Source organism: Fringilla coelebs (assembly GCF_963513975.1).
Source record: "Fringilla coelebs genome assembly, chromosome: 6".
Classification (NCBI taxonomy): Eukaryota; Metazoa; Chordata; class Aves; order Passeriformes; family Fringillidae; genus Fringilla; species Fringilla coelebs.
In genome coordinates this window covers 55,744,788-55,771,407 of record NC_140034.1, presented here as the reverse complement: position 1 = coordinate 55,771,407, position 26,620 = coordinate 55,744,788, and the positions used below count along the sequence as shown (strand labels likewise).

The window sequence follows — 26,620 nt, the reverse complement described above, 5'->3', positions numbered from 1 at the left end:
ATTACTTTATTATAATATAATATTCTATACATCTAAACTGAATCTGCCAAGCACCAACTCTGCACACACTGCCCAGAATCCCATGGCTGTCACCCACAGTCCCAACACACACACACAGCTGGCCCGGACAGGCCAAGGAAACAAAACATTTTATCACTTTGGGTAAACAATCTCCATATTGCATTCTACTGTGGCACAACACAGGCACAGCAAGTGAAAAGAATTTTGTTTTCCCTTTCTCTGAGGTTCAGAGAATGTGAATCTTTGAAATCCTTGGGAAGAATCGTGCCTTGCTTTTCTCTGTGAAGAGAAATGTGGCAACAGAATTTAGTTTGAAAGGATAGCACATTTTGGTGTTTTTCCTAGCCAGGACAGCACATATCCAGAAAAAATCAAAACAAACTGCATTTGTTTTAAGATCCATTTGTACTGTAAAAATCTATAAATTGTCTCTATTGAATCCTAGAGTCATAGCATGTTAAGGGGCTGGAATGGACCTTAAAGATCATCTAGTCCCAACCTCCTGCGCTGTGGGCAGGGGCACCTCCCACCAGATCAGGTTTCTCAAGGCCTTTTTGAAGAGGCTTTGAACCCTGTCAGGGTTGGGCATTCACAGCTTCCCAAGGAAACCTCTTCCAGTGCCTCGCCTCTTTCTCAGTGCCCCCTCTTTGAATTGACACCCTCTGTGGTGCAGTGGTGTGGGGGTCCCCAGGACGAGGTGAGAGATGAGAATTTGACTACAAGTTCTCAGAAGGCTGATTTATTATATTATGATATTGTATTAAATTAAAATAAATTATATACTGAAAGTATACTAAAGAAAGAGAAAGAAGACATCAGAAGGCTGGACAAGAATGAATAATAAAAACCCGTGACTGACCAGACAGTCTGACACAGCTGGACTGACATTGGTCATTAAATAAAAACAATTCACATGGCACCAATCAAAGCTGCACCTGTTGGTGAGCAACTTCCAGACCACATTCCAAGCAATCAGATAATTATTGTTTACATTTCTTTTCTGAGGCTTCTCAGGAGAAAAATCCTGGCAGAGGGATTTTTTCAGAAAATATCATGGTGACACCCTGTACTCCTTGTCCTGTCGCTGCAGTTCTTGATGAAGGGTCTCTCTCTGGCTTCCCAGTAGGTCCCTTCTCATGCTGGAAGGTTGCTCTGAGATCTCCATTCAACCTTCTTTTCTGCAGGCTCAAGAGCTACAACTCTTTAAGCCTGTCTTCATAGGGGATCAGCTCTTCTCAGTTTTGTTGCTCTCCTCTGAACTTGCTCTGACAGTTCCATGTTGTTCTTGCCCTGGGGACACCAGAACTGTACACAGCACTCCAGGTGGGGCTTCACAAGAGAAGAGTAGGGAGGGAGAATCACCTCCTTCAATATAGTTCTGAAATAAGAAAAAAATGAGTATCTAGTCATCTCTGATAAGTACTCAGAACATACTGGTTGAAAGCTGACAGTTTTTCAGATGCACTGTGTTCCTATTGACTTTATCAGCATAATGAACTCCAGTCCTACAAATGGAAGGTGGAAAACATATTTCATTATTGAATCTCTTGATTAGATTTTGATACTCAAGACTAATTCATGTGTAGATTACATAAATCTCAGATATAGTGAATGGATTTGTTGGTGTTTGTTATATAGTGGATTTTTTTATTTGAGCAACAGTGCCTTGTGTACATTCAGTCCCACTCTAGCACTTTGAAGAGCACAAGATTTGTTCTACTCAAAACAATATCTGCCATTAACTGTGAGCAAAATATCCCCTGGTGTAGCACCCAGGGAAAGCTCCTCTGAGTGTATAACAGAATCTGGCTTGGGGTGGTGGCAGAACCTTAAAGCATCTGAGTTCTCAAGCTGGATTCCAATACTTGACACTAATAGCATATTAAACTTGCTAATAGTTCTAAGGAAATCAGAACTGTGTCCTTGGTCTGTGATTTATTTCTCTATGCCTCAGAGTACAATGTACATAGTGAAGCTCAAGCAGTACAGTGAGACTTAATGAATATTCAAAAAGGACCTCAGGATCCTCAGATGAAATAGATGGAATAGAAATGGAGATAGATATTGTTCCTGGCACACAAGGTTATTTTATACCTGGTTTCTCTATGTGTTCCACATTTTTCTGAAAACAATGTGAAGACTATGAAAGAAGGTACTTTAATGCAAGGCTAGTAAGAGAATGGGAGCTTGAATTTAATTCTAATGTAATTAATTGTGAAACTTGTTTCTAGTCCAATTTAAGCGCATTTTATATTATAGGACTTGGTGAAATAAATCTTGATTTTCATCAGAGTAAATGAAAGTAGAGTTACATTTCACAAGGACTAATAAAGCACTGGTGGGAGGGGGAAAGGTGGAAATATATTTTTCTGCATTTGTGCAGGAAGCATAATACAGTGCTTGCTGTATGTATGGCTGTACAAATTCAACACCTAACACCTGCCTGAAGGGGTTCTTTATTAGGTCAATGTAAAAGTGTAAGTAAGAATTCACAAGAATGACGTCAAATTAAATGAAAAATAACCAGGAAATTACTCAAGGACTTTGACCAAAACAGAAGGAAAAAGGAGTCACAACAGCTAAGCATTAGACTTTGTCTTCATATCTTCTTGTGTGATGTGTGGCAAAGCTTTTTACTAGTGTTGCATGAATGATTCATCAGAAACAGAGATATCAATGTTGTTATGCTCACATAACCATTTTTTTTACCCTTTAAGACTAGACAAACCAAGAACTGTAGGCAGCAAAAAAGTTGCTGTAAAACTTTAGGTTGCAAAAGAGTTCTGAGCAGCTGCTGAAGTGTTGGTGGGTACCACCTCTGGTGGGTAGAGGGCAGCCAGTGGAGCTGCTGCTAAGTGGTAACAACCCTCTGGGGATAGAAGCAGCAACTCAGGCATGAGGAAGACAAAAGGACATGTAAAGACATTCCTGTCCTTCAGCAGTAATCACCCTGAGGGCTGACCTGGGGATCCTAGCAGGAGTGAGCACTGCCTTTCTGGGTTGTGACCTGCATCTGTAGCACTGGCAAGGAGCAGCAGCAGTTTGTCTTTCCTACAAGATTTATGGCAGATCTCAGATACATTTATGCCTATTGTTTCAGCTGTTGTGTCTGGGATAATAAAATGTGCAGAGAAACACTAGAAAAACTATAAGGACGGTTTAAATTTTTGGCTAGTCCTACATTGCAAAATTCAAGGTCGAATACAGTCTTCCAGAAGGACTTTGGTTATGAAGGAGCTTCTCTACAGATCATCTCACACTAGAACTGTGGATTATTTTTATACCTAAAAACATTTCAGACGGACCATACTGGGTTTAGTTATACAGTATGTATATAAAATATCTATGACATCATTCCAAATAACCTGATGTCCTCTTTAACAATCATTAAAGGTTGAAAAAGTTTTTTGTTCTGTATTTAGCATCAAATACCTAAGCAATTTGTATTAAGTTTTCATGCAGTGAAAAAAAAATTTGTAATGTCAAGCTATTATCTCTAAATGTGAAGTGGAGCCACTTCTTCCAGAAACAGAGTTGGAGATCATGGACTGACTGATTTTCACTTTCATTAACAAAAAGGCACAGAGCAAATGGCTCATGTGACTTGAGAATATCTTGTTTTGTTTGTTTGGGGTTTTTCAATGAATTTGAATAAATAGAGTAAGTATTGATTTTGTATGTCTTCATTAGGTTAAAAGGCTCCTAGAGCTTTTGGGAGAGTGACTCTGCTTGGCTGTACTTCATGCTAATGTGTGCATGTTAAGAAATAGTTACATTTTTAGCAAGTTTGAAAACTTATTTCCCATTAACTGCAGTTAAAGTTTATATAAAGAGCTGGCTGGCTCTGGATGAGGGAGAAGATAAAGAAATGTGGAAACACTCAAAAAAAGTTTGGCTAAGTAGAGTAAATTTAATCTACCTTTTCTATTTTATTCTGTTGGTATTTTATATCATGCTAGCAGTTTTAAAGAAGATATATTAATGGATTGTTTGGAATTACAGTTACAGTACTGTCTGTCAAAATAAAGGAGAAAATTTGTCTGTGTGATTTCCTTTTTTGCTCAGTGTTCATTATGAGAAATGAGAATGAAGTAACACTTTATATATGACTTATATAAAGGAACCATAAACAATATGGGCATTTTAAAATCAGTAGGGTTTTTCTAGTAATAAAAGGTCAACAGAATGTGGGAATTTGATTCAGTATTATCCCCATACATGGAAGATTCATAGTAAAAAGATCTGATGTTCTTTTCCCTTCAAAAATACCTTTTTTTTCTAGTAAAAGCCTTTATGTCTATTCATAAAATCCTAAATGTTCCTTTGATGAAACTTTCATTTACTAATCAAACTATAACTTGCAGCTTAAAAGTTACATTCATCTTAGAAAGACTAATAGGTGAAATCTCTTTAGCTTTGCTTTTAAAAGTATTTAGCACTCTGCAGAACACTTTTTGCCCAAAGGAAAGCATATTTTCTATGTTTTACATAATAGCCCAGACAGTCCTCTCTGGCTTTTGAATTTTTACACTATATCTTGAAAAGTAGACCAGGAAAATGAACACTGAGTATGTTAGGGTTTCCAGATATGGCCAGAATAGTCAGGTGTTAATGAATGAATTTCAGTTAAATCGTAACAGCTCTTTTAGTCCTGAGCAAGTACAAGAAGTCTGGAGGTAAGTGAATATGATTACAGCTGAGTCTTGGCAGTGCAGTAATGATGTTATATTGGGATTTTACCATCCTGTCATGAATAACTACTATTGACTGACTCTTATAATTAGATCACTACCATCTGCTAAAGCATTCTCTGTTTTGATGGGGGAAAATTTAATTTAAACATTTCAAGGTCAACAACTGCTGTGAGTAAAGGCCACTGGATGGAAACTGTTGTCTTTAATAAATAAAATGAGCTCCGAAACACACAAAGCTCTGAGTATCTTGAATGACTGTCTCCAGGATATGGAAGCAGTGTCCTTGCTTAGCACTGAAAAGTCCAGCCTTAGAACAATCTATTTTCATTACATACTCTCATAATTGCAGCCAGATAGCAATTAAAGGCAGACGACATGCGGAAAGAGGTGAATGTTAGTTTTTTCCCAATTAATTTAGAGCGGGGTATAAATATCTATTCTTACTTATTATACTATCAGTATTTGATGACTGAAAGGAGTATTTTTACATCTCTTTTGGAAAATTATATTATGTCCTGTCCTTGAGATTTCCTAAAAGCATCATGCAGATGGTCTGACACAGATTGATCTGCCTTAAAGCATGAAGGTATATACATGGGTACACTTAAATGGAAAGGCAAGATTATTCCTTTAATGGCTCTAGTAGACAAATTATATAAATCCCTCCTATGCAACTCTCCATGTCTATTCTTTGTGTGACTAAGTAATTCTTCATTTCTTAGAGAGTTAGTAAAAGACCTTTAAAATGATGTTATAATTTAAAGGCAAAAATTAATGAGTTCCTAAATAATACTTCTATTATTTTTGAAAATGGAAGTGATGTAAAAATATTTTTTAATTTGTTAATTTTAAATTTTTTTTTCAGCTAAGCTGAAATGGTGTGTTTGCCCTTTCTAAGATGTCCATATCAGTGATATAAGATGTATGTGAATAGTAAATAACCAAATTTAACTAGCATAGATTACTGGATAAATTTATGATACTGGACTGTTTTAAATGTCTCTTCCCTAAAAGATCCAAGCTATGTATAGATAATAATTTTGGTATCACATCTCTTTAATTATTTCATATATATTCATAGCTAGAAGTGAAGTTCCTTGAAGGAATATTAATATTCCTGAGAGATAGATCTAAGAAAGGGAGCACTCTTTAATGGAGGTCAGTATATTTTTTTTTCAGTATTTAATGGTAGGTAGCTGGCAATTCCTTTGAACAGCTGAAAAAACAAAGTAACCACAATAAATAGCTGTATTGTGCTTCTCCCCATTCATCTTGATCTGATATTTTGATTATGACCTTTATTTTTTGTTGTGCAAAATCTTCATATTTATTATCTAGACACATTCTAAATTTCAGTATTTGTGGATGTCATCACTAGGCAGATGCTGAATAAAGCCTTATCCTCTGCCAGTAGGTGAATGTGAAATCAGTATTTCCACAATCAAAGCACTTAAACAGAACTTTGAAAGAGTTTGTAAAAGTTATACTGATGTACCTCAGGTGGCACTAGTTTGATGGGCCCCCTGCATGAATTTCTGTCTTAAGTGATGTCTGACCTTGCTTTTGATGCAGGTGAGAGTGCTGTCAGTTCAGTGATGTTTTTTAAATTACTGACGTGTCTGCTTGAGTGTGGACATAATTACAAGAACAGCTGTCATATCCTGTAGATTCAGTGTCCACTTTTTAATGTCCTTGACATCCAAACCATTAACCTTTTGGTCAATGTCTCTATAATCTGAATCTGTTTTCTTACAGGAGTTTTGTTTTGCAGTTGTGATGCCAGAACAGCTGTAGTTTCCCTTGACCACTGACAATGTTTTTGGTGTTGGGATGACTTTGAGGTGTTAGAAAGTTTTTTTTTTCTTAGCTTCGAGACTGAAGAAGAAGATGGGACTTTTTGGTTGTCTTTTTAAGGTTGTTTATTTTTTGTTATCTAATACACTGGTTTTTTGACTCGTTGAGATTTGTTTAGTAGGTCGGGTTGAGGCACGCTGACTGCTTTCAGGGCAGTGTTATCTTTTTATACTAAAAACTATGTGTACTTTATTTACAATAATTTTTTAATGCTTATTACTTATGTTAGACAGTCTGTCTCTACTTTAAACTAATTTAAAAGTGTTACTATTACAGCATGACACTGGAGGTTAAGAAAAAGGAGAAAGAACACGCTTAGATTTTTCTATTTTGCTTTTTGAACTCTCATTCTAAAAACTTCAAAATTTTACTTTTTCACCCTGTGATAAATTCACTATCATTCTATTCAAACTCTTGTGGCTTGTAACTCTTCACACAAAGTTGGTAATTGTTTCCATGGGTTAAAATCAAAGGCACAGCTGTTTTTGACTCCGTGCCAAGGTCTCTGAGCTCCCTGCCAGGATCTCGAGTCCTCCAGGGCAGCCAGAGGAATGTCCTGGGTTCCAACAGATCATGGGTAGAGTTTTGTATCAACAGCATGGGACACAGGGTAAATGGGAATCAGTATTTTGCTAATTAAACAATCCAAGAGCATCTTCCTTCAAAATAACAGAGATATGTTCTTCTAATCCTAGTTGTTTATAATTATGTCCTCCTTCCCCCCATTGTATTCCATAACCTGTGATTAAAGCTCAGTCCTGAAAAACTCTTTAGTAAAAATAATTTTTAAACTGTGTTTCATTAAATTCAGTCTCAAGCCTTGTGACTGGAATTTCTACTTTCCAAGTCAAGTAATTGATTGAAGTAGGATCTAAGGACCATATTTGAATGCTTTCATGTATAACATACTTTATTCCACAGGTGGGTCTGACTAGAAGCAAGGTCTTTATCTAATTAGGACCAGCACCATAGCATTCAAATAAAATAACTGTGTTAGAAACCTGCTCTGATAGATATGTTCTTAGAGGGGAAAAATGTTTTTGTTAGAAAATCAGTTAATATTGTTTTTTAAAAATCCTCAGTTCTTTGATGATCACATTGAACTACCTTGTGAAAAATAAACACTATGTCTACTGGTACAAAACAAAAGTAAGCCTATTTACATGCAGCAATTTTCTTCTTTTAAGTTTTCTAGGTAATATGCTAAACATTTGTAGATTTATCAAATCCTTGACTGTGACCTATACCAATTCGGTGTGTTAGCAAAGTTTTTTGATTTGATGGTTTTGTTTTTTTTCCAAAACTTTTAAAAGCATAAAAAAATAATTAGTGTTTACAATTACATCTCAACAACTCCACTCAACGTTTCTTTAAAATTGTAGATTAACTTTTTGAAGACTGAAATGGAAAGGAAGAGCAAAATGATACGAGACCTCCAAAACGAGGTAAGAGGAGCATTTGATTGTCATCTCAATTCAGATTTCATGTGGGAAGAGAGTCTGGTTTGGCTTCATATGTAAAGCATTTTATTGTAGCAGGCAAAAACAGCACCAATGAAATTCTCTGAACAGAAAAGCAAACAGAAATGACTGTGTGCATTTAGAAATAGTGTTTTATTGCATGCAGTGGTTGGCTCCATGCTAGTGGTGTGTTTGATAGCACACTTCTGTAACTGCTGCTGCTTTTTCAGAGAGGAAGTTCTGTAGGTTATTGACACACAATGAAACTTTGTTCTTATTGTTATTGCTTACTTTAGAAATAAACAGCAAGAGGAGGAGAAAGGAAATGTAATATCAGAACTGAGATTCTTAATAAAATTTTTTAAAAACTCAAACTCCTACAATGTTTTTTTTAAAGTTTTGTGTGCTGTGAATATCAGTCCTTGATCCCAAAATTCCAAATGAAATATATAACATGTTTTAAATAATGTTTAGTGGTATTAAACTGAATTTACTTTGAAATTTGGTCTTGGAATAGAAACATGAAATATTTGAGCAGCATTATATTTCTTTTTCCCCCTTATCCCTTTCTCTCAACACAATTTGCCTAAATCAGGATGTAGTTTTTCTTTCCATTCCTTCATTTTGCAAAGAAAGTTGCACTTGAAAATATTTTATTCATATGATGCCTTGTTCTCTTGCAAACCAGGCTTCTTGTCTTTATCTGCTTTGTTAAATTTTTTTGCTTTTCTAAACTATTCTGAGTCTATGTGTATGAAAACTTGATCTCTTTAAAGCTGTCATTTAAACAGGAATCTGTGATTTCTTTGGTCTATGAGATTGTATGTGGTCAATCTGAAAAATGTGTGCATTGCTTTTTAAGTCATAAATGTATCCTAGTTTTGGAGTAATTTTTTACAGTAGTCAGGAAGGGGGCATGGCTGAACAATAATTTTATTTGATACCATCTCACATCACTTGCCAGGGGCAGGAAGAGGGGACTCTCATTTCTGGTTCTGTTTGAGAGAGAAGAGCATGGCGAATGAAATGGTCTCGTACTGTTTTGCTTTCTGTGTAATTTGTTTTTCTTACACTTTTTGTTATTAGTATTGTTGCTGTTACTGTTCATTTTCTTACCTTACTGCTATTTCTAGTGAATTGTTCTTACCTCAACCTGTAATTTTCACCTTTGTGCCCTCAATCCCCAAATCAATTCCTGGAGTGGAAAGTGGGAGGGGGAAGGAGGCGAGTGAGTGAGCTGGTTTGGGAGAGTCTCACTGGGGCACTGAACTGGGGAGTGCTGTTCCTAAACCACAACAACAGAGAATGTCTCTTTCAGCTGCTCATCTTATTAAGGCCATGCTCTCAGTTTCCTTTACCTACAGTCAAAAATGCCTTGCTTTCTCTTCTCATCTGTTACCAGTGGATGCTTTGCAAATGAACCTTTAAACTCTAATAAATTGTATCGGTCTCACCCTATTGAGCAGTCATTAAAAAATCTTTTACTGAACACAAATACATCACTCATCAACATTCAAACTGTCTGTTAATGATTTGCTTAGGTAGGTCAGTAGATTTCTCTAATATTTACTGTATTTATAGCAAATTTTAGAAAATCTACTTTGAAAGGAATTTTTCTTTTGGCACCAAATATCAGCTACTATGTAGAAAAGGAACCAAAAGCTATACCTACCTAATGGCTTTCTATTAAATTTTTATACCATGTTTGTTAGTTCCTTGAAAGTAACAACTTCTATCAGTTTTTTTTTTTAATTTGACTGAATTTAAATGATATGATTTTGAGGAAATATTAAGTCCTGCCTCCAAACACTGAATACACATTGCTTTTAAAAATCTCATAAATTTGGATGTGTTTTATATTGAAATAATTGATAGCATTTTATGTGTAGGTTTTGAAACAATCTGCATACAGCTATATCGAGACAGATAATGAAAATGCTTCCTTCATAGCTGCTCTTGTTCTTTCAAATATTGCATTCACCCTCATTTTATACTGCCAAATTGTGAATTTTGCAATTTTAGGCTCTTCCGTGACTGTAAAAATAATTTCCTATTTATTTCTGCTTATTTCCTATTTAGTTTTGCTCTTATTATTCTTATTTCCTATTCAGTTCTGCTCTTTCAGCACATATCCTAGTGCCATTCAGCTTTGCTTTTTGGAGATACAAATAGATGGCAACAGCCTTGCAGCTGAATGCAGCAGCTGTCATGAAGTGTGTGAGGAGAGGACATTGTACAGAAAAGCAATTTTTAGCCTATTCAAGGCTTTGGGGGAAAAATAAACAGAAAAAAAGGTCTGTGGTATTGAGGAAAAAATGTGCCAGGTAGAGCACAGAGGAATTAGGTGTCTCAAAATCATCTGGGTTTTAGAAGTCTTTAAGTGCTTCCTACAAATACCACAAAATAGCTGTCACTTCCAGCTGTAACATCTTGTGGATTGTGTTAATTTAGTTTTAAAGGATTGGCATGCAAACAGATATGCTCTTATTTCAAGCAATTTCTGTTATGGATGAAGAAACCTAGAAGTTTGGAAATGCAGAAGCACCAGTAGAACTAAGAAGCTTGCAAAAATGTAGAATAAAATAGAATATGTATAAATATGTTTGAATATGTTTAAAATTTTCACTTTTGTAGATGGCCTGTTATAGAGTAAGCAGCTCACTTCTAGCATATCATATTGAGTTTGATAGTTGCTCATATTTGCCAGGAATATAAGCCTGTTAATGTTTCTATTTAAATCCTGAACTGCTGGGATTTTGGAATGACACAGCTTAATCATCAATGGGGGTTTTGGATTTTGAGAAATAATTATGGATAATGAGACATGCAGCTGTTGAGCAGTAAGATCATGAAAAAATTGCTTCTCTGAAAATTCAGCTGCCTTCAGAAATCTTGAAATACACTTTGCAGATAAAAATATGCCACTTTTAAATGATATGCATAGTCAGCTGTAGCTTAAAGAAACTTCATGAGAAGTACATCTGCTATGACCTAGACCCAGATCTTTACAATAGTTCTGAAAAGTATATAAGCATGAAAGTTATGAAATTTCCTGGCTAGATGCATGACTTAGATTGTCTGCCTATGACTGACAGGCCAATGTTCAATTTGATATAATTGGACTGGATAAATTGCATTTTTATATCCCTTCTTTTCCAAAGAAGTATTAATGTGAAATCTACTGGCAGTCAAATTTGCTTTCTTGTCCAAACCTAATAATGATTAATTTCAAGTAAAAAATCTAATAGGTATTGAAATGTATCTATTGAGATAGATAATTATCTATCTATAATTATCTATATAGATAAATAGCTATAATTAAAAAAAAGGTGAAAAATGAATCCAGAGATTTTTGTGTGTATTCTGTTAGATTAATTGTCTTCAATGATTTTTTTGTTTGTGCAAGATGGAAAAACTTTTGAAGAGGGGATTAAAATCTCTGTGCTTTTCCTTTCATGACCCTGAAATACAAAAAAAAATTCAAGACTAGAGCATCTCTTTGAAAAGAGGTGTGCAAGTTTTGAATCTGTACTCATTAAGAAGCCAAGCTTAGATCTTGCACAAGGTCATTGTCATGCAAGACAACAAGCTCTCATTCTGGGAGTCTGTGAGGTGAAGCTGAGCTGCTGAGTTGCTGAATGCTGCTGAGGCATGACCTGCCCAGAGGCACCTTGTTAGTAATTTGAGGTTTAAATACTGGGAACTGAAGGACTAGGGGACACAGAGAGAGAAGATGAACTAGAATGTATGTATTCAAGGCATCTCTGAGAGTGGTTACAACTTTTTGGGTTGTATAATATTGTATAATAGTGACTTGTATAATATTGAAAAACACAAACCCTATAAGACCTGTTGTCTGACACTTGCTTAGCCTTAAGTCACTGAAATTTAGTTAACTATTTTCAGCTAAGCTACCTGCCTGTACAACAATTTTTCAGATCAATATTGAAGATTTTTTTTTTTTTGCACTGGGATAGGGTTTTGTTTGTTTGTTTGTTTGTTCATTTGTTTATTTTTCTTTCCCAATCCTAAATAGCTAATTTTACTGTTTTCATGTCACCCCAGAACCTGCACCTAAAGAGCACAGTTGACATGCTTGGTCTTTTGCTTTCTGTGTAAGCCTTTTCCTCTTACAGAGCCAGTCAACAGCAGCTGGGCTCTTCATCATTTACCTCCCTGTGCCTTTGCAGATGAGGGATCACTCGCATCTATTTGCACATGGGTTTTCTTAATGTGTTTGTATTTCTTAGATACATAGAACGGTTTGGGTTGAAAGGGGCCTTAAATATCATCTAGTTCCAACCTCTCTGCATTAAAATCTCAGTGTTTAATTCAAGGCCCTACACAGGAATGATGGACCTGGTGCATAGTCATCTTGAATAACCAGACAGACAAATTTATCACTTCCCCTGGCCTCCTTTTGGGCTGACAGTTTGGGTTTGGATTGAACCTAGTTTTGTCATCACTTGTGATGTCCATGTGCCTCGGGTTTCTGTGGTTGAAATGACTCCCAGGTATTAAAAAGTCTCTTTTCCCCAGCTCCACGACCCAAGAAGAAGCCAAGATGCCTCGGCTCTGCTTTTCAAGGTTGTTTATTTTCTCTTATCTGTTACATTCCTTCTCTGACCTGCTGAGATCTGTCCAGCAGGTTGGGTTGAGGCACACTGAACACCCTTGGGGTGGTGTTAGCTTGTTATACTAAGAACTACGTGTACTTTATTTACAATAATTTTCCAATACCTATCACCTATGTTAGGCAGTCTGTCCTAAACCAATCCAGAAGCGCCACCATCCCAGCAGAAGATGGAGGACAAGAAGGAGAAGAAGGACAGGACACACCCAGATTCCTGCCTCTTGCCTCTTGAACCCCCATTCTGAAAACTTCAAAATTTTACTTTTCCACCCTGTGATAAATTCACTATCATTCTATTCAAACTCTTGTGGCTTGTAACTCCTCACACAAAGCTGGTAATTGTTTCCAAGGGCTAAAATCAAAGGCACAGGTGTCTTTGACTCCGTGCCAAGGTCTCTGAGCCCCCTGCCATGTCTCGAGTCCGCCAGGGCAGCCAGAGGAATGTCCTGGGTCCTGACACAGATGCACTGGCTGTGGTTGGTTAGCTCTGCTAACTGCTGCCTGGGGAAGACAATGAGTGCAGCTCCTGTCAGACACAGCACATACTGATGCAGTCCTCAAAGGATAGACTGTATGGCTGTTTCTCTCCTAGTTTTCCTGGTCTTTCTAAGGTTTATCTTTCTCTTTATTTTGGGGTATGCAACACTTTTGTCTTAACCACATGAGGTTTTTAAAGTATTCATGGGAGTTCTCCAGGTTCATAAACTTTATTCAATTTTTCCAATGCATCAGCATATGTAGTGTTTTGCTGTCTTGGTTCGTAATCCAGAAGGTGTCTGAAGAAAGTAGAGCTAGTTAATTCTGATATAATTTTACAGATCAGTTACCCCACTCAGCAAATTATTTTGCATTCTGATAATCTCAAGGAGGAATATCAGCATTCTTTATGCACATTAATAGGCCTCTGAATATTTTAGTGGCTTTGAGTTGAGGTAGAAGTGAAGAATTATTTCTCTTACTCACCAGATATTTTTGGTTCTATTTTTAGTATAAAAGGTCCTGTAAAGGTTGAATCAAAATCAGAACAATTGCTCTTATAATTAATAAGCCTATATTCTATTCAGCAAAATAACTAACAGCAAGCCCCTGTTTTTCATAAAGCATGTTTACAGTCCTAAAAGTACCTTGCCAATGTATATAGACTGCTCTTAATCTCGAGAAGACACAGTCAAGCAGATTTTATTAATACCATTTGAAAAAATACTGAGTTAAATACAATTTTTAGTCATCATATAGTGACAGTTGATGTTTTGTAAATATTAAAGTAAGGAAAGAAAGACTTCTAGAAAATTTCTACCTGCAAACCACACTCCTGTGCCTAAAAGACAGAGCAGATTAATGTGGAAAGTAAGAGCATAGCAGTATTTTACTTACTTTGCTGTTTACCACAATCTGCTTTGCCTGCTTAATGTTTTAAACTGTGATATCCATTCAAGAATGGATGTAAAATCATGCAGTTCCTTTTAAACTTCTTCAGAGAAGATTTTAAATACACAGCATTCAAACTCAGACCTTGAAAGCAAAGTCTTTTCATGGCTCCCTAATGGGGGAAGAGTAGTTCCTCAGCCCTACTTTGCAGATAGTGGCTGCTCTGTTCTCTCTTATTAGATCTGTCTGTGCTTCCCACATCTCTTTGGCTTGGATATTCACAGCCAGGAGAAAAAGTGCTGTAGTCTTAAGGGAAAATCTAGACTCCTTTTAATGAGCATCATGAGGAGCTGAATAAATGGGCCATTGTTGGTAGATAAAGTATTGGGAATGTTCAGCAGTCTGCTTTGACTAAGTGGTGGCTCCCATCCAAAATGTCAAAAATGTTGAAATTACAGCTTGTCGTGGCAATATTTGTTTTCTATTTTAAAACACATCTTGTCCTCACACATTTTGATCTGTCTATACAGACCTTTCTGTCAGATGACTAACAGTGGTCTGTGAGGTAAGCAATGCTCTTCCAATCCATCCTCTCCTTCTGTGTGTATGAACACATTTATCATTGATATAAAAAGCTCATTCTTCTAATTAATAATGTGTCTTTATTACCTTGTTTGCAGTAAAATTACACACATTGCTATATGCAAAATGCAGTGTGGATATTTACTCTAGATACACTGAAGCTAATCTAGTAGACTGGCTGAAACGCTGTATTTTTATTTTGGAAATTTCACCAAAAATGAAAGTTTTTTTGATCTTAGCAATGCTTGCCAAAGGTGATCAAAGGAAAGTCAAAAAAGAGTAGAATGAAATATATTGTGTCATTTCTCCTCTGCTTTGGAAAGGTGAAAATTTGTCAAAAAAGGGGAAGATACTGGTTTAGAGATGCTAATTCAATATGCCAAGCATTACAAACTAGATGGACTCATGGCTGAGCTTCTGACATATAAAGTCTGACATACTGACATAAATTCAGTAACTTGAACTGAAGAGATCTAATTTATGAAAATAGATTTAGAGGAAATGTTTGTACCAAGCAGTCTGAATCTTGCTTTTTGCAAAAAAAAAAAAAAACAGGAAAAAATTTTAAGTCCTTTAGTAATTACAGAGTTAGGTTTTTTACATTCAACTACAGTAAATAGCTCCAGTACATGGAGCCAAATTTCTTTTTGTAGCTTTAGCATCAATGCAGCTGTTCAGAGAATATTATCAATAATAGGTGACATTTGGAATGTGCACAAAAAGCAGGATGCTGAGAGATAACAATAAAGACTAATAGTCTGGTTAGAGAGGAAAGGACTTCTTTGACAGTCCCTGGCATACTAAGAGATGGAGGAAAATACTAGTAATGCATTTTCTGAAAACAGAAGCATGTGCTTTTCATTTCCAGGCACAGTTCACTGCCAAACTTTGGAGGTGTATCTTTGCCAAATGGGGCAAAAACTCAGAATGGAAACCAACACATTTTCTTTGGATATCTGGGGCTTTGTCCTTTTTAATATAATTCAGAATGGTGATCTGTCTAATTTCAGTGTTACATAGTACAGCCTCTGTTGTTTAATAATATATTGTCTGAGGTAACGATCAACAAATTACCTTTTTGCTTTGCTGAGCATAAGTAGTGAATCAAGACATCAACAGGAAAGGTTTTGTGGGAATAATTTTAAAGAACTTTGGATTATCGCATCACGTAAAATACACCTAAAAATTACTAAAAAAATGTTTATTTCTCAATATGCAACCATTACCATTTTCAGGCATGACCCCAATCTCACTGAAATGCTTCCTCGACTTTGTGATATTCACTCAACTCCATATTCATGGCAGGATTAATGAGAAGCTGATATTTATATCAGAACTAGGAACTGATTAGAAGATGATCAGGCAGATCACCTTGTGTTCCAGATGTTCTTAGCAGCTAGGTGTCCGTTAATAGATTAGGCTGGTTTGTAAGTACTAAGAAACATTGTCTCCAACTCTCTTTTATGCTAGTCTTTTAACTTCCTCAGTTTTCTGCTGAAATATTATTTGGTGTGTTTGGTTTGAGGTATTTTTTTAATAAAATGTTTAGCTTGCAAATACGTGCTATTTCCTCTCAAAAACCAAAGAAGTTTAAGCTGTACTCAGAGCTTTTTTATTTTTTCATTATGTTTAGAAGCCTGATACAAAGTATCTTGTCAGATACTGCTGTGCTGAGCTTAAATAGGGGGAAAGACTTTTCAAATGCAAGGAAAAAAAGCTAATTTTAAATTAGAATATTCTGCTTTCTTACCCTTTTCCCAAGACAAGGGATTCAGGCATAAAATGAAAGTTCAGTATCATGGATAGGTCAGTGATTCATGAAGATAATGATGTGTCAAAAAAAGTCAGTTGGATCCTCTAAATTAGGCCCTACTCCTGACTTCATCTTGTTAAATGACTTTTAGGAAATCATTAAATATTAATGGTGGTTAAATTGGAGTTCTGTGTCACTAGATTAAGAATACCCTTAGGTGCCAATCTAAACTGTCCCACGTCTGTGTTTTCATTAAGTGAACTCTTTATGGATTTACTTGAGGATCCTTATGGAGGACAGATTTTCCCTGCTAATGCAGCTGGGCCCCTTCAAGGATGAAGGTATCTCATGTGCTGCCAGCTTTAAACACTGACTGAATGTGTTGCTGCCTGCACCTGATACAGTAGGACACGGATGACACCTAGTTTCCACTACTGACATTGTGGATTTAACTTATGATTTTGGCACGCACATGCTTACTGTGGCAAATTGCTACCATGATTTGCTTATCAAGATATAAGAGTATGTGACCTCATTTTTACCTCGTCCATCCCAAAGATGGGGCCAAGCACATTGCCTCCTAATACAAACTGTGCTGAGAGAATTCTCACCTTTCAGACATGGTAGCACTGGTGATAGCACTTGCATAGGATTTGTGAATTAAAAAGAATGTTTTAGAAAGTGCTGGAATATCCTAATATAGAAATATTATACTTCTGGAAATTGTGTTGTATTCTCTTAAGTGTGGATAGACCATATCAGGATGGAAGTGAGAGGAAAGTATTATCTAGTACATATTGTGTAGGTGCTTACAGCTCTTTACATTGAATGACTATGGTGAAAATACATTTAGTACATGAATCAATCTGTGGTATTTTCGGGGTCCACCGTGGCAGAAAGAAATTATGAATCTAACTCTCAGAAGGCTAATTTATTATTTTATGATAGGATTTTAGAAGGCTAATTTATTATTTTATTATATGATATTAAAGAATGCTATACTAAACTATACTAAAGAACAGAGAAAGGATACAGACAGAAGGCTTAACAGGAGAATAATGACAAACATGACTCTCTCCAGAGTCCCAACATAGCTGGACGGAGATTGGTCATTAAGTAAAAACAATTCACATGTTGGTTAAACGGTCTCCAAACCACATTCCAAAGCAGCAAAACACAGGAGAAGCAATCAGATAATTATTGTTTTCATTTTTCTCTCAGGTTTCTCAGCCTCCCAGGAGACGAAATCCTGGCGAAGGGATTTTTCCAGAAAATATGACTATGAAATCAAGCCAGTAAAACTGCCTCAGAAATATCTTTTTTCTTACTGAAAGATATTGTAGTAGGCTTATTCAGTACAGCTTATATAAATTTCAGATGCTGTAGATTGTACTTGTAAAACTTCTTCTAAAAATTGTATATATTTGCCAAAAAGTTCTGTAGCAACAAATTTTAATGTACTGAGAGAATTCAGGAGACAGAGCCTATTAAAATTAAAGCATAACTGATTTGTATGACTCCACAGAGAGCCACATAAATTTATTCCTTAGTCATCTCCTGCCCTTCTCCTTTCATAGCTCTCATTTCATAACTGTCATAATATGTCATTTCTGCTTTAAGACAGATGTTTACAATTCCTCTTAATGCAGTGTTTCTTGTCCTGCTGCTGTTACATCAGAAAAAATGATGTTGTAGAAAGTCATGACCCTTTACTCCGCTAGTGATAAAGAACCTAATTTTTTGCAAAGTCAGAAATATGTTCTTTATTGAAATTGTTTTTATTTACATATTTGTTTACAGCACATTATTCATTCCTGTAACAGTACTTTAATAGAGCTTTCACTGTTTTTTTTTTTTTTTTAAAGCTCAACCTACAGCTAGCAGCAGCACCAACTTCCCGTCATCATTCTGTTCACAAATGTCAAACAAATGGAAAGACCTTCAGGTTGACATCTACTTAACTAGGTGTTCTGCTTTCTTGGTCCTGCAAACCATCCACAGGGCACTTAGCCACCACTACCAAAGGGAAAGACCCAAGAATTCCTAGTTTTTTTCTCTAAATAACCTTGCATGGCACAGGCAATTGCCTTTCATTTCAGATATAAATTCTGCAGCAATGGAGTTCTGTATCTAATATGCTGCTGTTTTTAATTAGACTATCTGGCACAGAAAGAATTAGAAATAGCATTTGCTTACCCATAGCAATCATTGAAATGATTGAAGCATCAACACAAACACAAACCTCCTGCTAAAAGCTCGAATAGAAGATTTTTGTGTATTGCTTATCAACTTGTTCAGGTCAGCTGGACTACATGAAATACAAGAAAAAATAAACAACCTTTAGCATTTGCAGTGATAGGCAGAGAAAAAGAAATATATATACTCTTAGTTTTGGAAAGCTTGCTTTTAATTACCTTTTCCTGTAACATAGGAGTATAAGGCTGGGGGACAGGTTATAGAAAAAAAAGCTCAAAATGCATGAAACCGTCCAAACAGTCTAAGCTTACAGCAGTGGCAGTGTGATGTGTTTGCTGGGGTTACTAAACTTGGGTGTCAGCTTCTGGATTTTGCCACAGATAAAACTTTCCTCCTAAATAACAGTATTAGAGCATCAGTACACAGAGAGGCTGAAGCCTGACCATAGTGAAAGTGGGCTTTTCCCAGGAATTCAGAGCTAGAAGGACAATGGTGCTTACTGAATTTCAATTCAGACAGATCTGAAAAGTCATTCATATATATATATATATATATTTTAATGTATTTTTATATATATGCATCTTCACTACTAAAATTCAGCTATTTGACACTTGGCCATCAAAAAACTGTGAGGAAGAGAAACTTAAGCATGCTCAAGAATGTCAAGGCAAAGACTCTTCACAAAAAGTCCCTGACCATAAATGAAAGGTAGAAAAACAGTTTTAAGGATCTTAACTAATAAACTTAAATATTGGAAACTCAATTTATCTGTCTCAGAAAGATGAAGGGCTCAGCCAACCTTGCTGGGATCAAAGCAGTCACACTGTTTCATGAGATAGAAACCATTTTTCTATATTGTGAAATATAAAACTAATATCCAAAGTGAACTGGATACCAATACATTGATATCAGATAAATCCAGTTATATGATTTTAGTCTGTTGATGTCTTCTGATTTCTCTCCTAAAGGCACAGTGAACAACTCAGGCTTCACAGGAGATGGAATACCATTCATCTTGGCAGTTGGCCCTGACACTCCTGCTGACCAGAGTCCAGGGGTTTTTTGTGTTCTTGGGTTTGGATGGGGTTTTTTATGTATTTGGCATAAGAGAGAAATGTTTAAGTGATGAGCAGGTGCTTAGCATGGTTTGATTTGCATTATTTATCAAGGGGAAGGAGAGCCGAATTTATCTATTACACAACAAAAAGAAATAATGTCAGAGCTCAGATACAGTGTCAGAATTGAATTGCTGAGAATAATTTTCTGAAAGTGATTGTCTTAGCTTGGACATACTTTATGACCTGTGCTTTCAGTTGCTTTGTACTGATGATGTCTAGGTTATGTAGTTTGTTCATTCTGGGTTTAGATCCTGATGCAGATTCAAATAGATAATACTGGTGTTTCAAACCGTAAAATCTAACATAAGAGTATTAAAGCACTCCTTGTGTGACCAGGAATCAAGCTAAACTAACTTCAAAAAATGACATCTGAAACTGTGACTTTCACTCTGGTGGTGTAAGTTTAGCCTTCTGTTAGTCGAATGTATGATTCATTAGATAAAGGTTAATCACCCTAACTTCAAATTTACATGAGACAATGATAATAAACCCCTCTGAACTGGACCTGGGGGTAGTTTGTCACTGTTAAAAATGCCTATAAACTATGACTCTTGAGGTTTTTACTATATATGCTAAAATCAGGTGGAGAAATTATAAAAAAATCAACATGCTGCATATGTAGCTGCATAATGATTTAATGATTTTTACAAAACTTATATGCAGAAAAGGAACTAACTAAAACTGCAACTGTAAAAGTGGTTTTATTGAGCTTTCAAGTGTATAGTTAGTGCTTTCCTTTGTAAGCCTTTTTCCAAGATTTCTGATTGGCATCACAGTTATTGTTTTCTAAGGATGCTAAAGTAGTCACAATCTCTCCCCCTTCTCTAGAGAGGTGAAATGCTCAATCTGTTACGGTTGGAATCGCTACTTTTTTAAAAAACATGGGTGAAGGTCTTGAGATGTTTTATTTGGCCAGCCTACTGGCATTTGATTCAGGAAAACAGATGCAGAAGAGAAAGGTTTATTTTTCAAAGTTAGGAAGAGAAAGGAACACATACCCTTGTAGCAAAGCAAGGATTTTTTTTTCTTCAGGTTCCAAAGGCATGTTGACAAAAAAAAGTATGACACTACAGCTTCTTTTCTGTGTTTTTATATTGGAGGTGGATCTTTAGGCAACATAGGTGAAGTCAATGATTATGTAATGAATATATCTTTCACTAAGTCTAGTCTCACATTTTGAAAATTATCAGAACCCTTACAAGGGTTATAGGAATGTTGTAAGAGAAAAGGAAAAAAATGCCCAGGGACTGAGGCAGAAAGCTTTTTATTTTTAGTATGGAAGCTCTGTAAAAACATGTTAACAAGTTTAAGAAGTTGTCTTTAAGAATTCTGACTTTTGTGGGCTATTACAATCCAATTATTAAAATTGTTAGAGAGATGCCTCTGCCCAAATTAAGGTACAAATGAGACCATATTCCCAAGTCAATAGTATGGATTTTGTTTAACAGTAAATATGAGGTAAAATAGAGAGAGATTCAAAGAAATAGAAAAAGGCAGGGGAGAGAGAGTGACAGAGAGACAGATTAAGTAGAAAATATCACTACTGTAGATCCCAACAGCATTCCATTGATCCTCTTCTTCTGGTCTTCTTGGTGTTGAGGGTCCCACAAAACACAGAGTTCAATGGATTTATATATAGTTTGGGCCAGGTGGAAATGTCCTGGGAGGGCAAGTTTGACAGTGTCTCATGCAAGAGAGACTCTGGATCTGTGTGTGCAAGCCTGGCCTCAGCAGATGAGCCTGGGGGCCATGGCCTCCCCCACCCTGAACCCAGCCAGGGCTGATTTTCAGGAGAGCTGCTGGGTCTGGCTTTCTTGTGGATGTGTTCTTCTCCCTCAGTCTTGTTTCCTTCTACCTAGACCTGAGATAACTGGACAACAGTGTCACCTTCATCTTATCTCGCGTTCCCTTCAGCAGCTTAACTCCCAGTCCAAAGTTCCAGCCAGGAGGCACGCTCAGGAAGGGTTGGGCTTTGGTGGTGGCAGACTCTTTATGCAGTTTTGGCATGATGGGCAACAAGTCCTTCCTGCCAGTGTTTAAGCCATTAGCAATGACACTGCAGTCTCTCACAGGGGGCAGCAAGCATGGACCCTGTGGTTTTACTGAGCCTAGGCACCAGCACAGTGAGAGCAAACTGCATGGGAAGAGACAGCAGGATTCCTGCCCGTGAGGCAAACACTGACAGCAATTTTCTGCACCTGAATTTTGGAATGCACTGAAGCTGCTGGTGTAAGTGGTGCAAATGAGCTAAAAGAATTCATACAGTAAGAATTAGGTACAACAGTAACTTGGTTTAATGATATGATTCCATACAAATACTCCAGCTTACAGCTTTTGCTATAAGCTTTCTAAGATGTTCAAATACATTAAAATACCTATTTATTCTTAATAAAGTGACATTTTAACCCCAAGTTTGGAATGCCACTGCTAATTAAAATAATTTTTCTATATAATTTTTAATTGATTACTAAAGATATATTTAAAGATACTTCATTCCTTGTTTTTCAGATTGAAATGTCCAAGATCTCCATTGAAGTACTTAATTACAAATGAAGTATTTAAAATTAAAACTGCATAAAATTCTGATTAGTTTATTTTTTTTTTTTTGCTCTTTGAGGGATACTTAATAAGAAAATGGGCATAATTGTAATCCTTCTATGTCTTAGAAGTCGGAATTCTGTTCTGAATCAATAGGCCTTTGTAAATTTAAAATTTCATTGATTAATTAATCTGGCTTTGAATAGCCCCTTTCTAGCAAAAGAGACATCATTTAAAAAAAAAAAAAAAGCTCTGTCATACTTCAAATGTTTTTACTGGTATGCATTATATTCTGCTATAAAAATTAATACTATTAATCAGCATGCAGAGCTATTTTTAACAGTGATATGTGATTTGTGAAATAACATAAAATCATGCAAATTGTAGCCAAGAAGTTGTCATCTACTTCTAACAAGCTCCTAATTACTATACTCTGGATAATATTAACTTTTTATGCTTGCTCTCATTTCTAAAAACATTATGAAGTTCAGACAAAATCAGGACTATTTTGCTTGCATTCTAATAGCCCTGCTGGGTGTTTTTGTTGCAAACGGACTGGATAATGAGACAGAATTGAGAAATCATGTTAAACCTAGCTAAATCTCAAAAATTGAGTCCATCTCCTAACTTTGAATATTTTTATCAAGTTTTGGTTTTGGACAAATTCTGTATATATATAACTATATACTTTTGCCAGGTTTATTTGGCACAAAATGTAGAAATTGTGACAACCATCTAGTACATTGTGTGTCCTGTTGCCACACAGTTTTTCACATTTTGGGTTACTGCATGGTATTCTCTGTCGGGAAAGATGAAACAGGAAAGCCTTATAAATACGATTGCCTGGCAAAAGATTTTGAGAATATGGAAACTATAAGTGAGATTGAAATGAAAGCAAGCTTTGAGATACCTTAGTTACTGAACAACTGGAAAACAGTGGTCTGGCTGGCTGAAAGTAATTCCTTTTTCATTAAACAACACCCTCTGCTTGCAGACAGCTCCAAGGGTCAGAGCAGACCCTACTGGCTTGGCAGAAGGGGCCCAAAGAAGAATTTTTAGGGTTTAAAATGTGACACAGTGTGGTAATGTAATGATTCTTATAGGCTGTATGTAAATGCTATAGGATTTGTACCTTGTGCTAGATTGGTTAGTGAGAATTAGAATATTCAACACAGAAGAGGATTTATCATACTGTAACGGGAACCTCGCTCTCTTACCCTCTTTACTCTTCCTCGCTCTCTCTCATCCCCTTTACCATGCTCTTGCCTTCTCTCTCTTTACCTCTCTCCCCCTCTTTGGGCCCTGCTCTGAGCTGTGGCTGGCAGCTCCCAGCAGGGCCCTGCACCCAGGTCCTTTGCAATGAACCCCAAGTTCCACGACCTGGCCTCAGAGATCTCTCATCTCCATCCATCCCCACCATCCTACCCCCTGACGCTCCTACAACTCTCAAAATAGCCTATGTAGAAATTACTTACAAAAGATTGATATTAATATTTCTTACAATGGTTTGTACTGGGCAAAAGGAAGATAAATTAATAAAAATGTAGTGATTACAATTCATTCTCTCTTTGCTTCTGAAATATGGACAGAGTGCTACTGAACCAACCATCACCAGTCTGTAGAGGGACTGGAGGATAACGAGTCAGTCAAACCACAGGGATGACTTGATATCCTGAGTTAATTAAGTGCAAGTCCCTAATGAATGTTTTATCATTCCAAAAGGTGATGCTGAGCTTTATGTGAAACCATTAAAATGCGTGTAAAACACAATCACTTGGTGTTCACAAGTACAGCCTGGTTCTTTAGGTGTACCCCTGGTGAGCAACAGATGAGTCAGGTGGGCTTCATGTCTTTGATTTTTATTTTGTTTTTTTTACCTTTGTTCATCCTGTATCTGCTGTACAGTTCCATTTTTTCAGAGCCAGATGTCTTTTTCTATATTTCCATAGTGGTTAGTACAATAGGCTATTGCTCTTGGTGAGTTACAATATAAATTTCCAAACAAAGAACCAAAATAGGTAATTGACTGCGACACTTACTAGAGCAACATCCAGCTCTTTGCGAATCATATTTTGAAAGACAGAATCTGGACTATTGAATTGACTCATTCAAAATAACATCCTAGCTCCTTTCTGTTTTATCAGAGAACTATGGGCATCCATGTCAAACAGCTGGGAAAATTTTATTGTTTCTGCAGTAATGTATACTGTAGCATGGTAGCCAGCAACAGTGAAATGTGAAATTATGTCAGATCTCCTTCTTATTTTGGAATCATGAAAATTAGTTTTCAAATGAAATGTAGTTTCTTTGTATTTGCTTAAAAAAAAGGTTTGTTTTTTTTTTTTCCAAGAGAAACTCCAAGCTTGCAATTCTGGAATTAAAGATTCCAGTGTTTCAGTGGGATGCAGACCTAAATTTGAACTGGAGGGAATTATGTTTTTTCCTCTAAAGACAGTTTGGTCTTGTGCACAATGTACAGAAAAGCTACTGCTGTTCAGTAATAAACATACATTCCTGAAATGTGGTGGGTTCTGTTTCTGTTTGCATATTTACAGTCCATTAACGTAGGAATAGTTGGGTTTTGTATTCTTTTAATATTTTTTTCATGTTAAGCTTGTTATGTGCAGAACTTGTAGATCTGCTTTTTAAATGCTTATGGTTTTGACCAGTTTTAAAAGATGCTCACTCCAGAGAAATCTTCAACCTTGATTGTCAGTTATGGGATAATATGAGTGAGTAGTGGAAAAATAATTACTATGAAGAATTAATTTTGTCAAGGTTTGTTATTTTCCCTGAAAATGAGAAGAAATACATTTAAAACTCCTACATGAAAAACTGTATTGAGTTGGCAGAATGTTGTCAGGTAACTAACTTTCTACTGGTCTTATTACTTGCATTTTGAAATTATAAAATTTAGCAGAAACACCCCTTGATTTTGATCATCAAGGTCAAGTGATGAGACCTTGGCTCTATTACTCAGTTGTTCAAATGATTTACAGAAAATGATACTGAGCTATGGAGTTGACACCAAGCAAGGATTAGAGGTTTTTATCTGCCCTTTTGTACCTCCGCTTATTAAATCTAAATTGCTTTCAGTTGCCAGTGTTCTGGGAAGGTCTCTATGGGCAGTCCTCTTCCTGTTGAAGCAAATTTTAATGCAAATGCCTTTATGAATTCTGTAAGAGGATACTGTGCCTTGATTAATCTCTCTTGTTTTATTTATATCTTTGTTGGTGACTTGAAGGTGCTATTCATATTAAAAAAAATAAAGTCAGTATGATCAAATAGTTAAAGGGTCCCTTAATACTTTAGTAACACTTACTAATAAACTATTTTGGGTTTTTTTGTCCCATTCTTAGAACAAAAGCCTCAAAAACAAGCTCTTGTCAGGAAACAAGCTTTGTGGTATGCACGCAGAAGAGGTAAGGAACTTTCCTCTCTATTCTAAATCTAATGTACCCAAAAAGTTTGCATCAAAGTGTTCTGTAATGAGGTTCTGCTCTATTATACACATACAGAAGAAAAGAAAATATAATATATATATGTATATATTTATGTATATATATAGACCAGAATACAGAATATATATTATGCTTTATGGGGAGTGCTCCTGAAGTGCTGTCATCCCAACTAATTTTTGTGACTTCACAAGAAGCAATTAAAATGTATCAGAAAGCAAGTTACAAACTCATGTTTTAGACAAATAAAATCATCTGGGCGAGCCTATGATATAACTCTAGAGGTATATGCATCTATAGCATATGTAAAACTGATTTCATTTACATGAACTCCGTGTCTACACTAAGGCAGGAATTGCCAAAGGCCTGTTTTGAAATTAACATTATGACAGGGAAGATCTATTATTATTGATTCCCAAAATGTATCATTATTTCAAGGGAAAAAGGGTCACTGTGAAACTGAGGGAAAGAAATCTCCCCTCTACTGAAAAGTGAGATAGATAGTCAGTGATACAAAAGCCCTATTTTTGACAAATTCCTCAGTGTAGAAGTACCTGCACTCATGTGAGCACTCCCTTTATTTTTCTTTTCATTAAAAAAAAAAACATTACATGTGAATCTGATTTCCTCACATTACTTTAGTCTGGGTTTTTTGCATATATAATTTCTGTTAAGATCATTGCACCTTGCCAGAATGAAACCAAAGCATAAAAAATTTCCCCTGTACTAACACCTTCCTAATGATTATTGAATGCATTTTCTTCATTCGAGTCTCTACCTTTTAAGTTAGAGATCAGTACTTAGGAGGTCAAGTTTCTGATAAATTCTCAAAGGTAGGAAATAATGGGGTTAGGAGTATTTTTTTTAAGTCTTTCAAAATCTTTTATCTCCCTTTAGCCCCATTGTTGGTCTCAAACGTGTCACAGATGTATTTTCTTCCCTTCT

General features: G+C 36.1%; 1 protein-coding gene across 1 annotated transcript in view; it reads left to right on the top strand.

Moving 5' to 3' along the window:
• The window catches only part of LUZP2 (leucine zipper protein 2), a gene marked incomplete at both ends in the record, with an annotated part of 147,706 nt that overhangs the window by 70,941 nt on the left and 50,145 nt on the right, over window positions 1-26,620 (top strand). Inside the window, 2 exons of the mRNA XM_084207580.1 lie at window positions 7,952-8,014; window positions 25,577-25,639. Of these exons, the coding sequence (XP_084063706.1) occupies window positions 7,952-8,014; window positions 25,577-25,639 (126 nt within the window). The remainder of the gene's footprint in view (window positions 1-7,951; window positions 8,015-25,576; window positions 25,640-26,620) is intronic.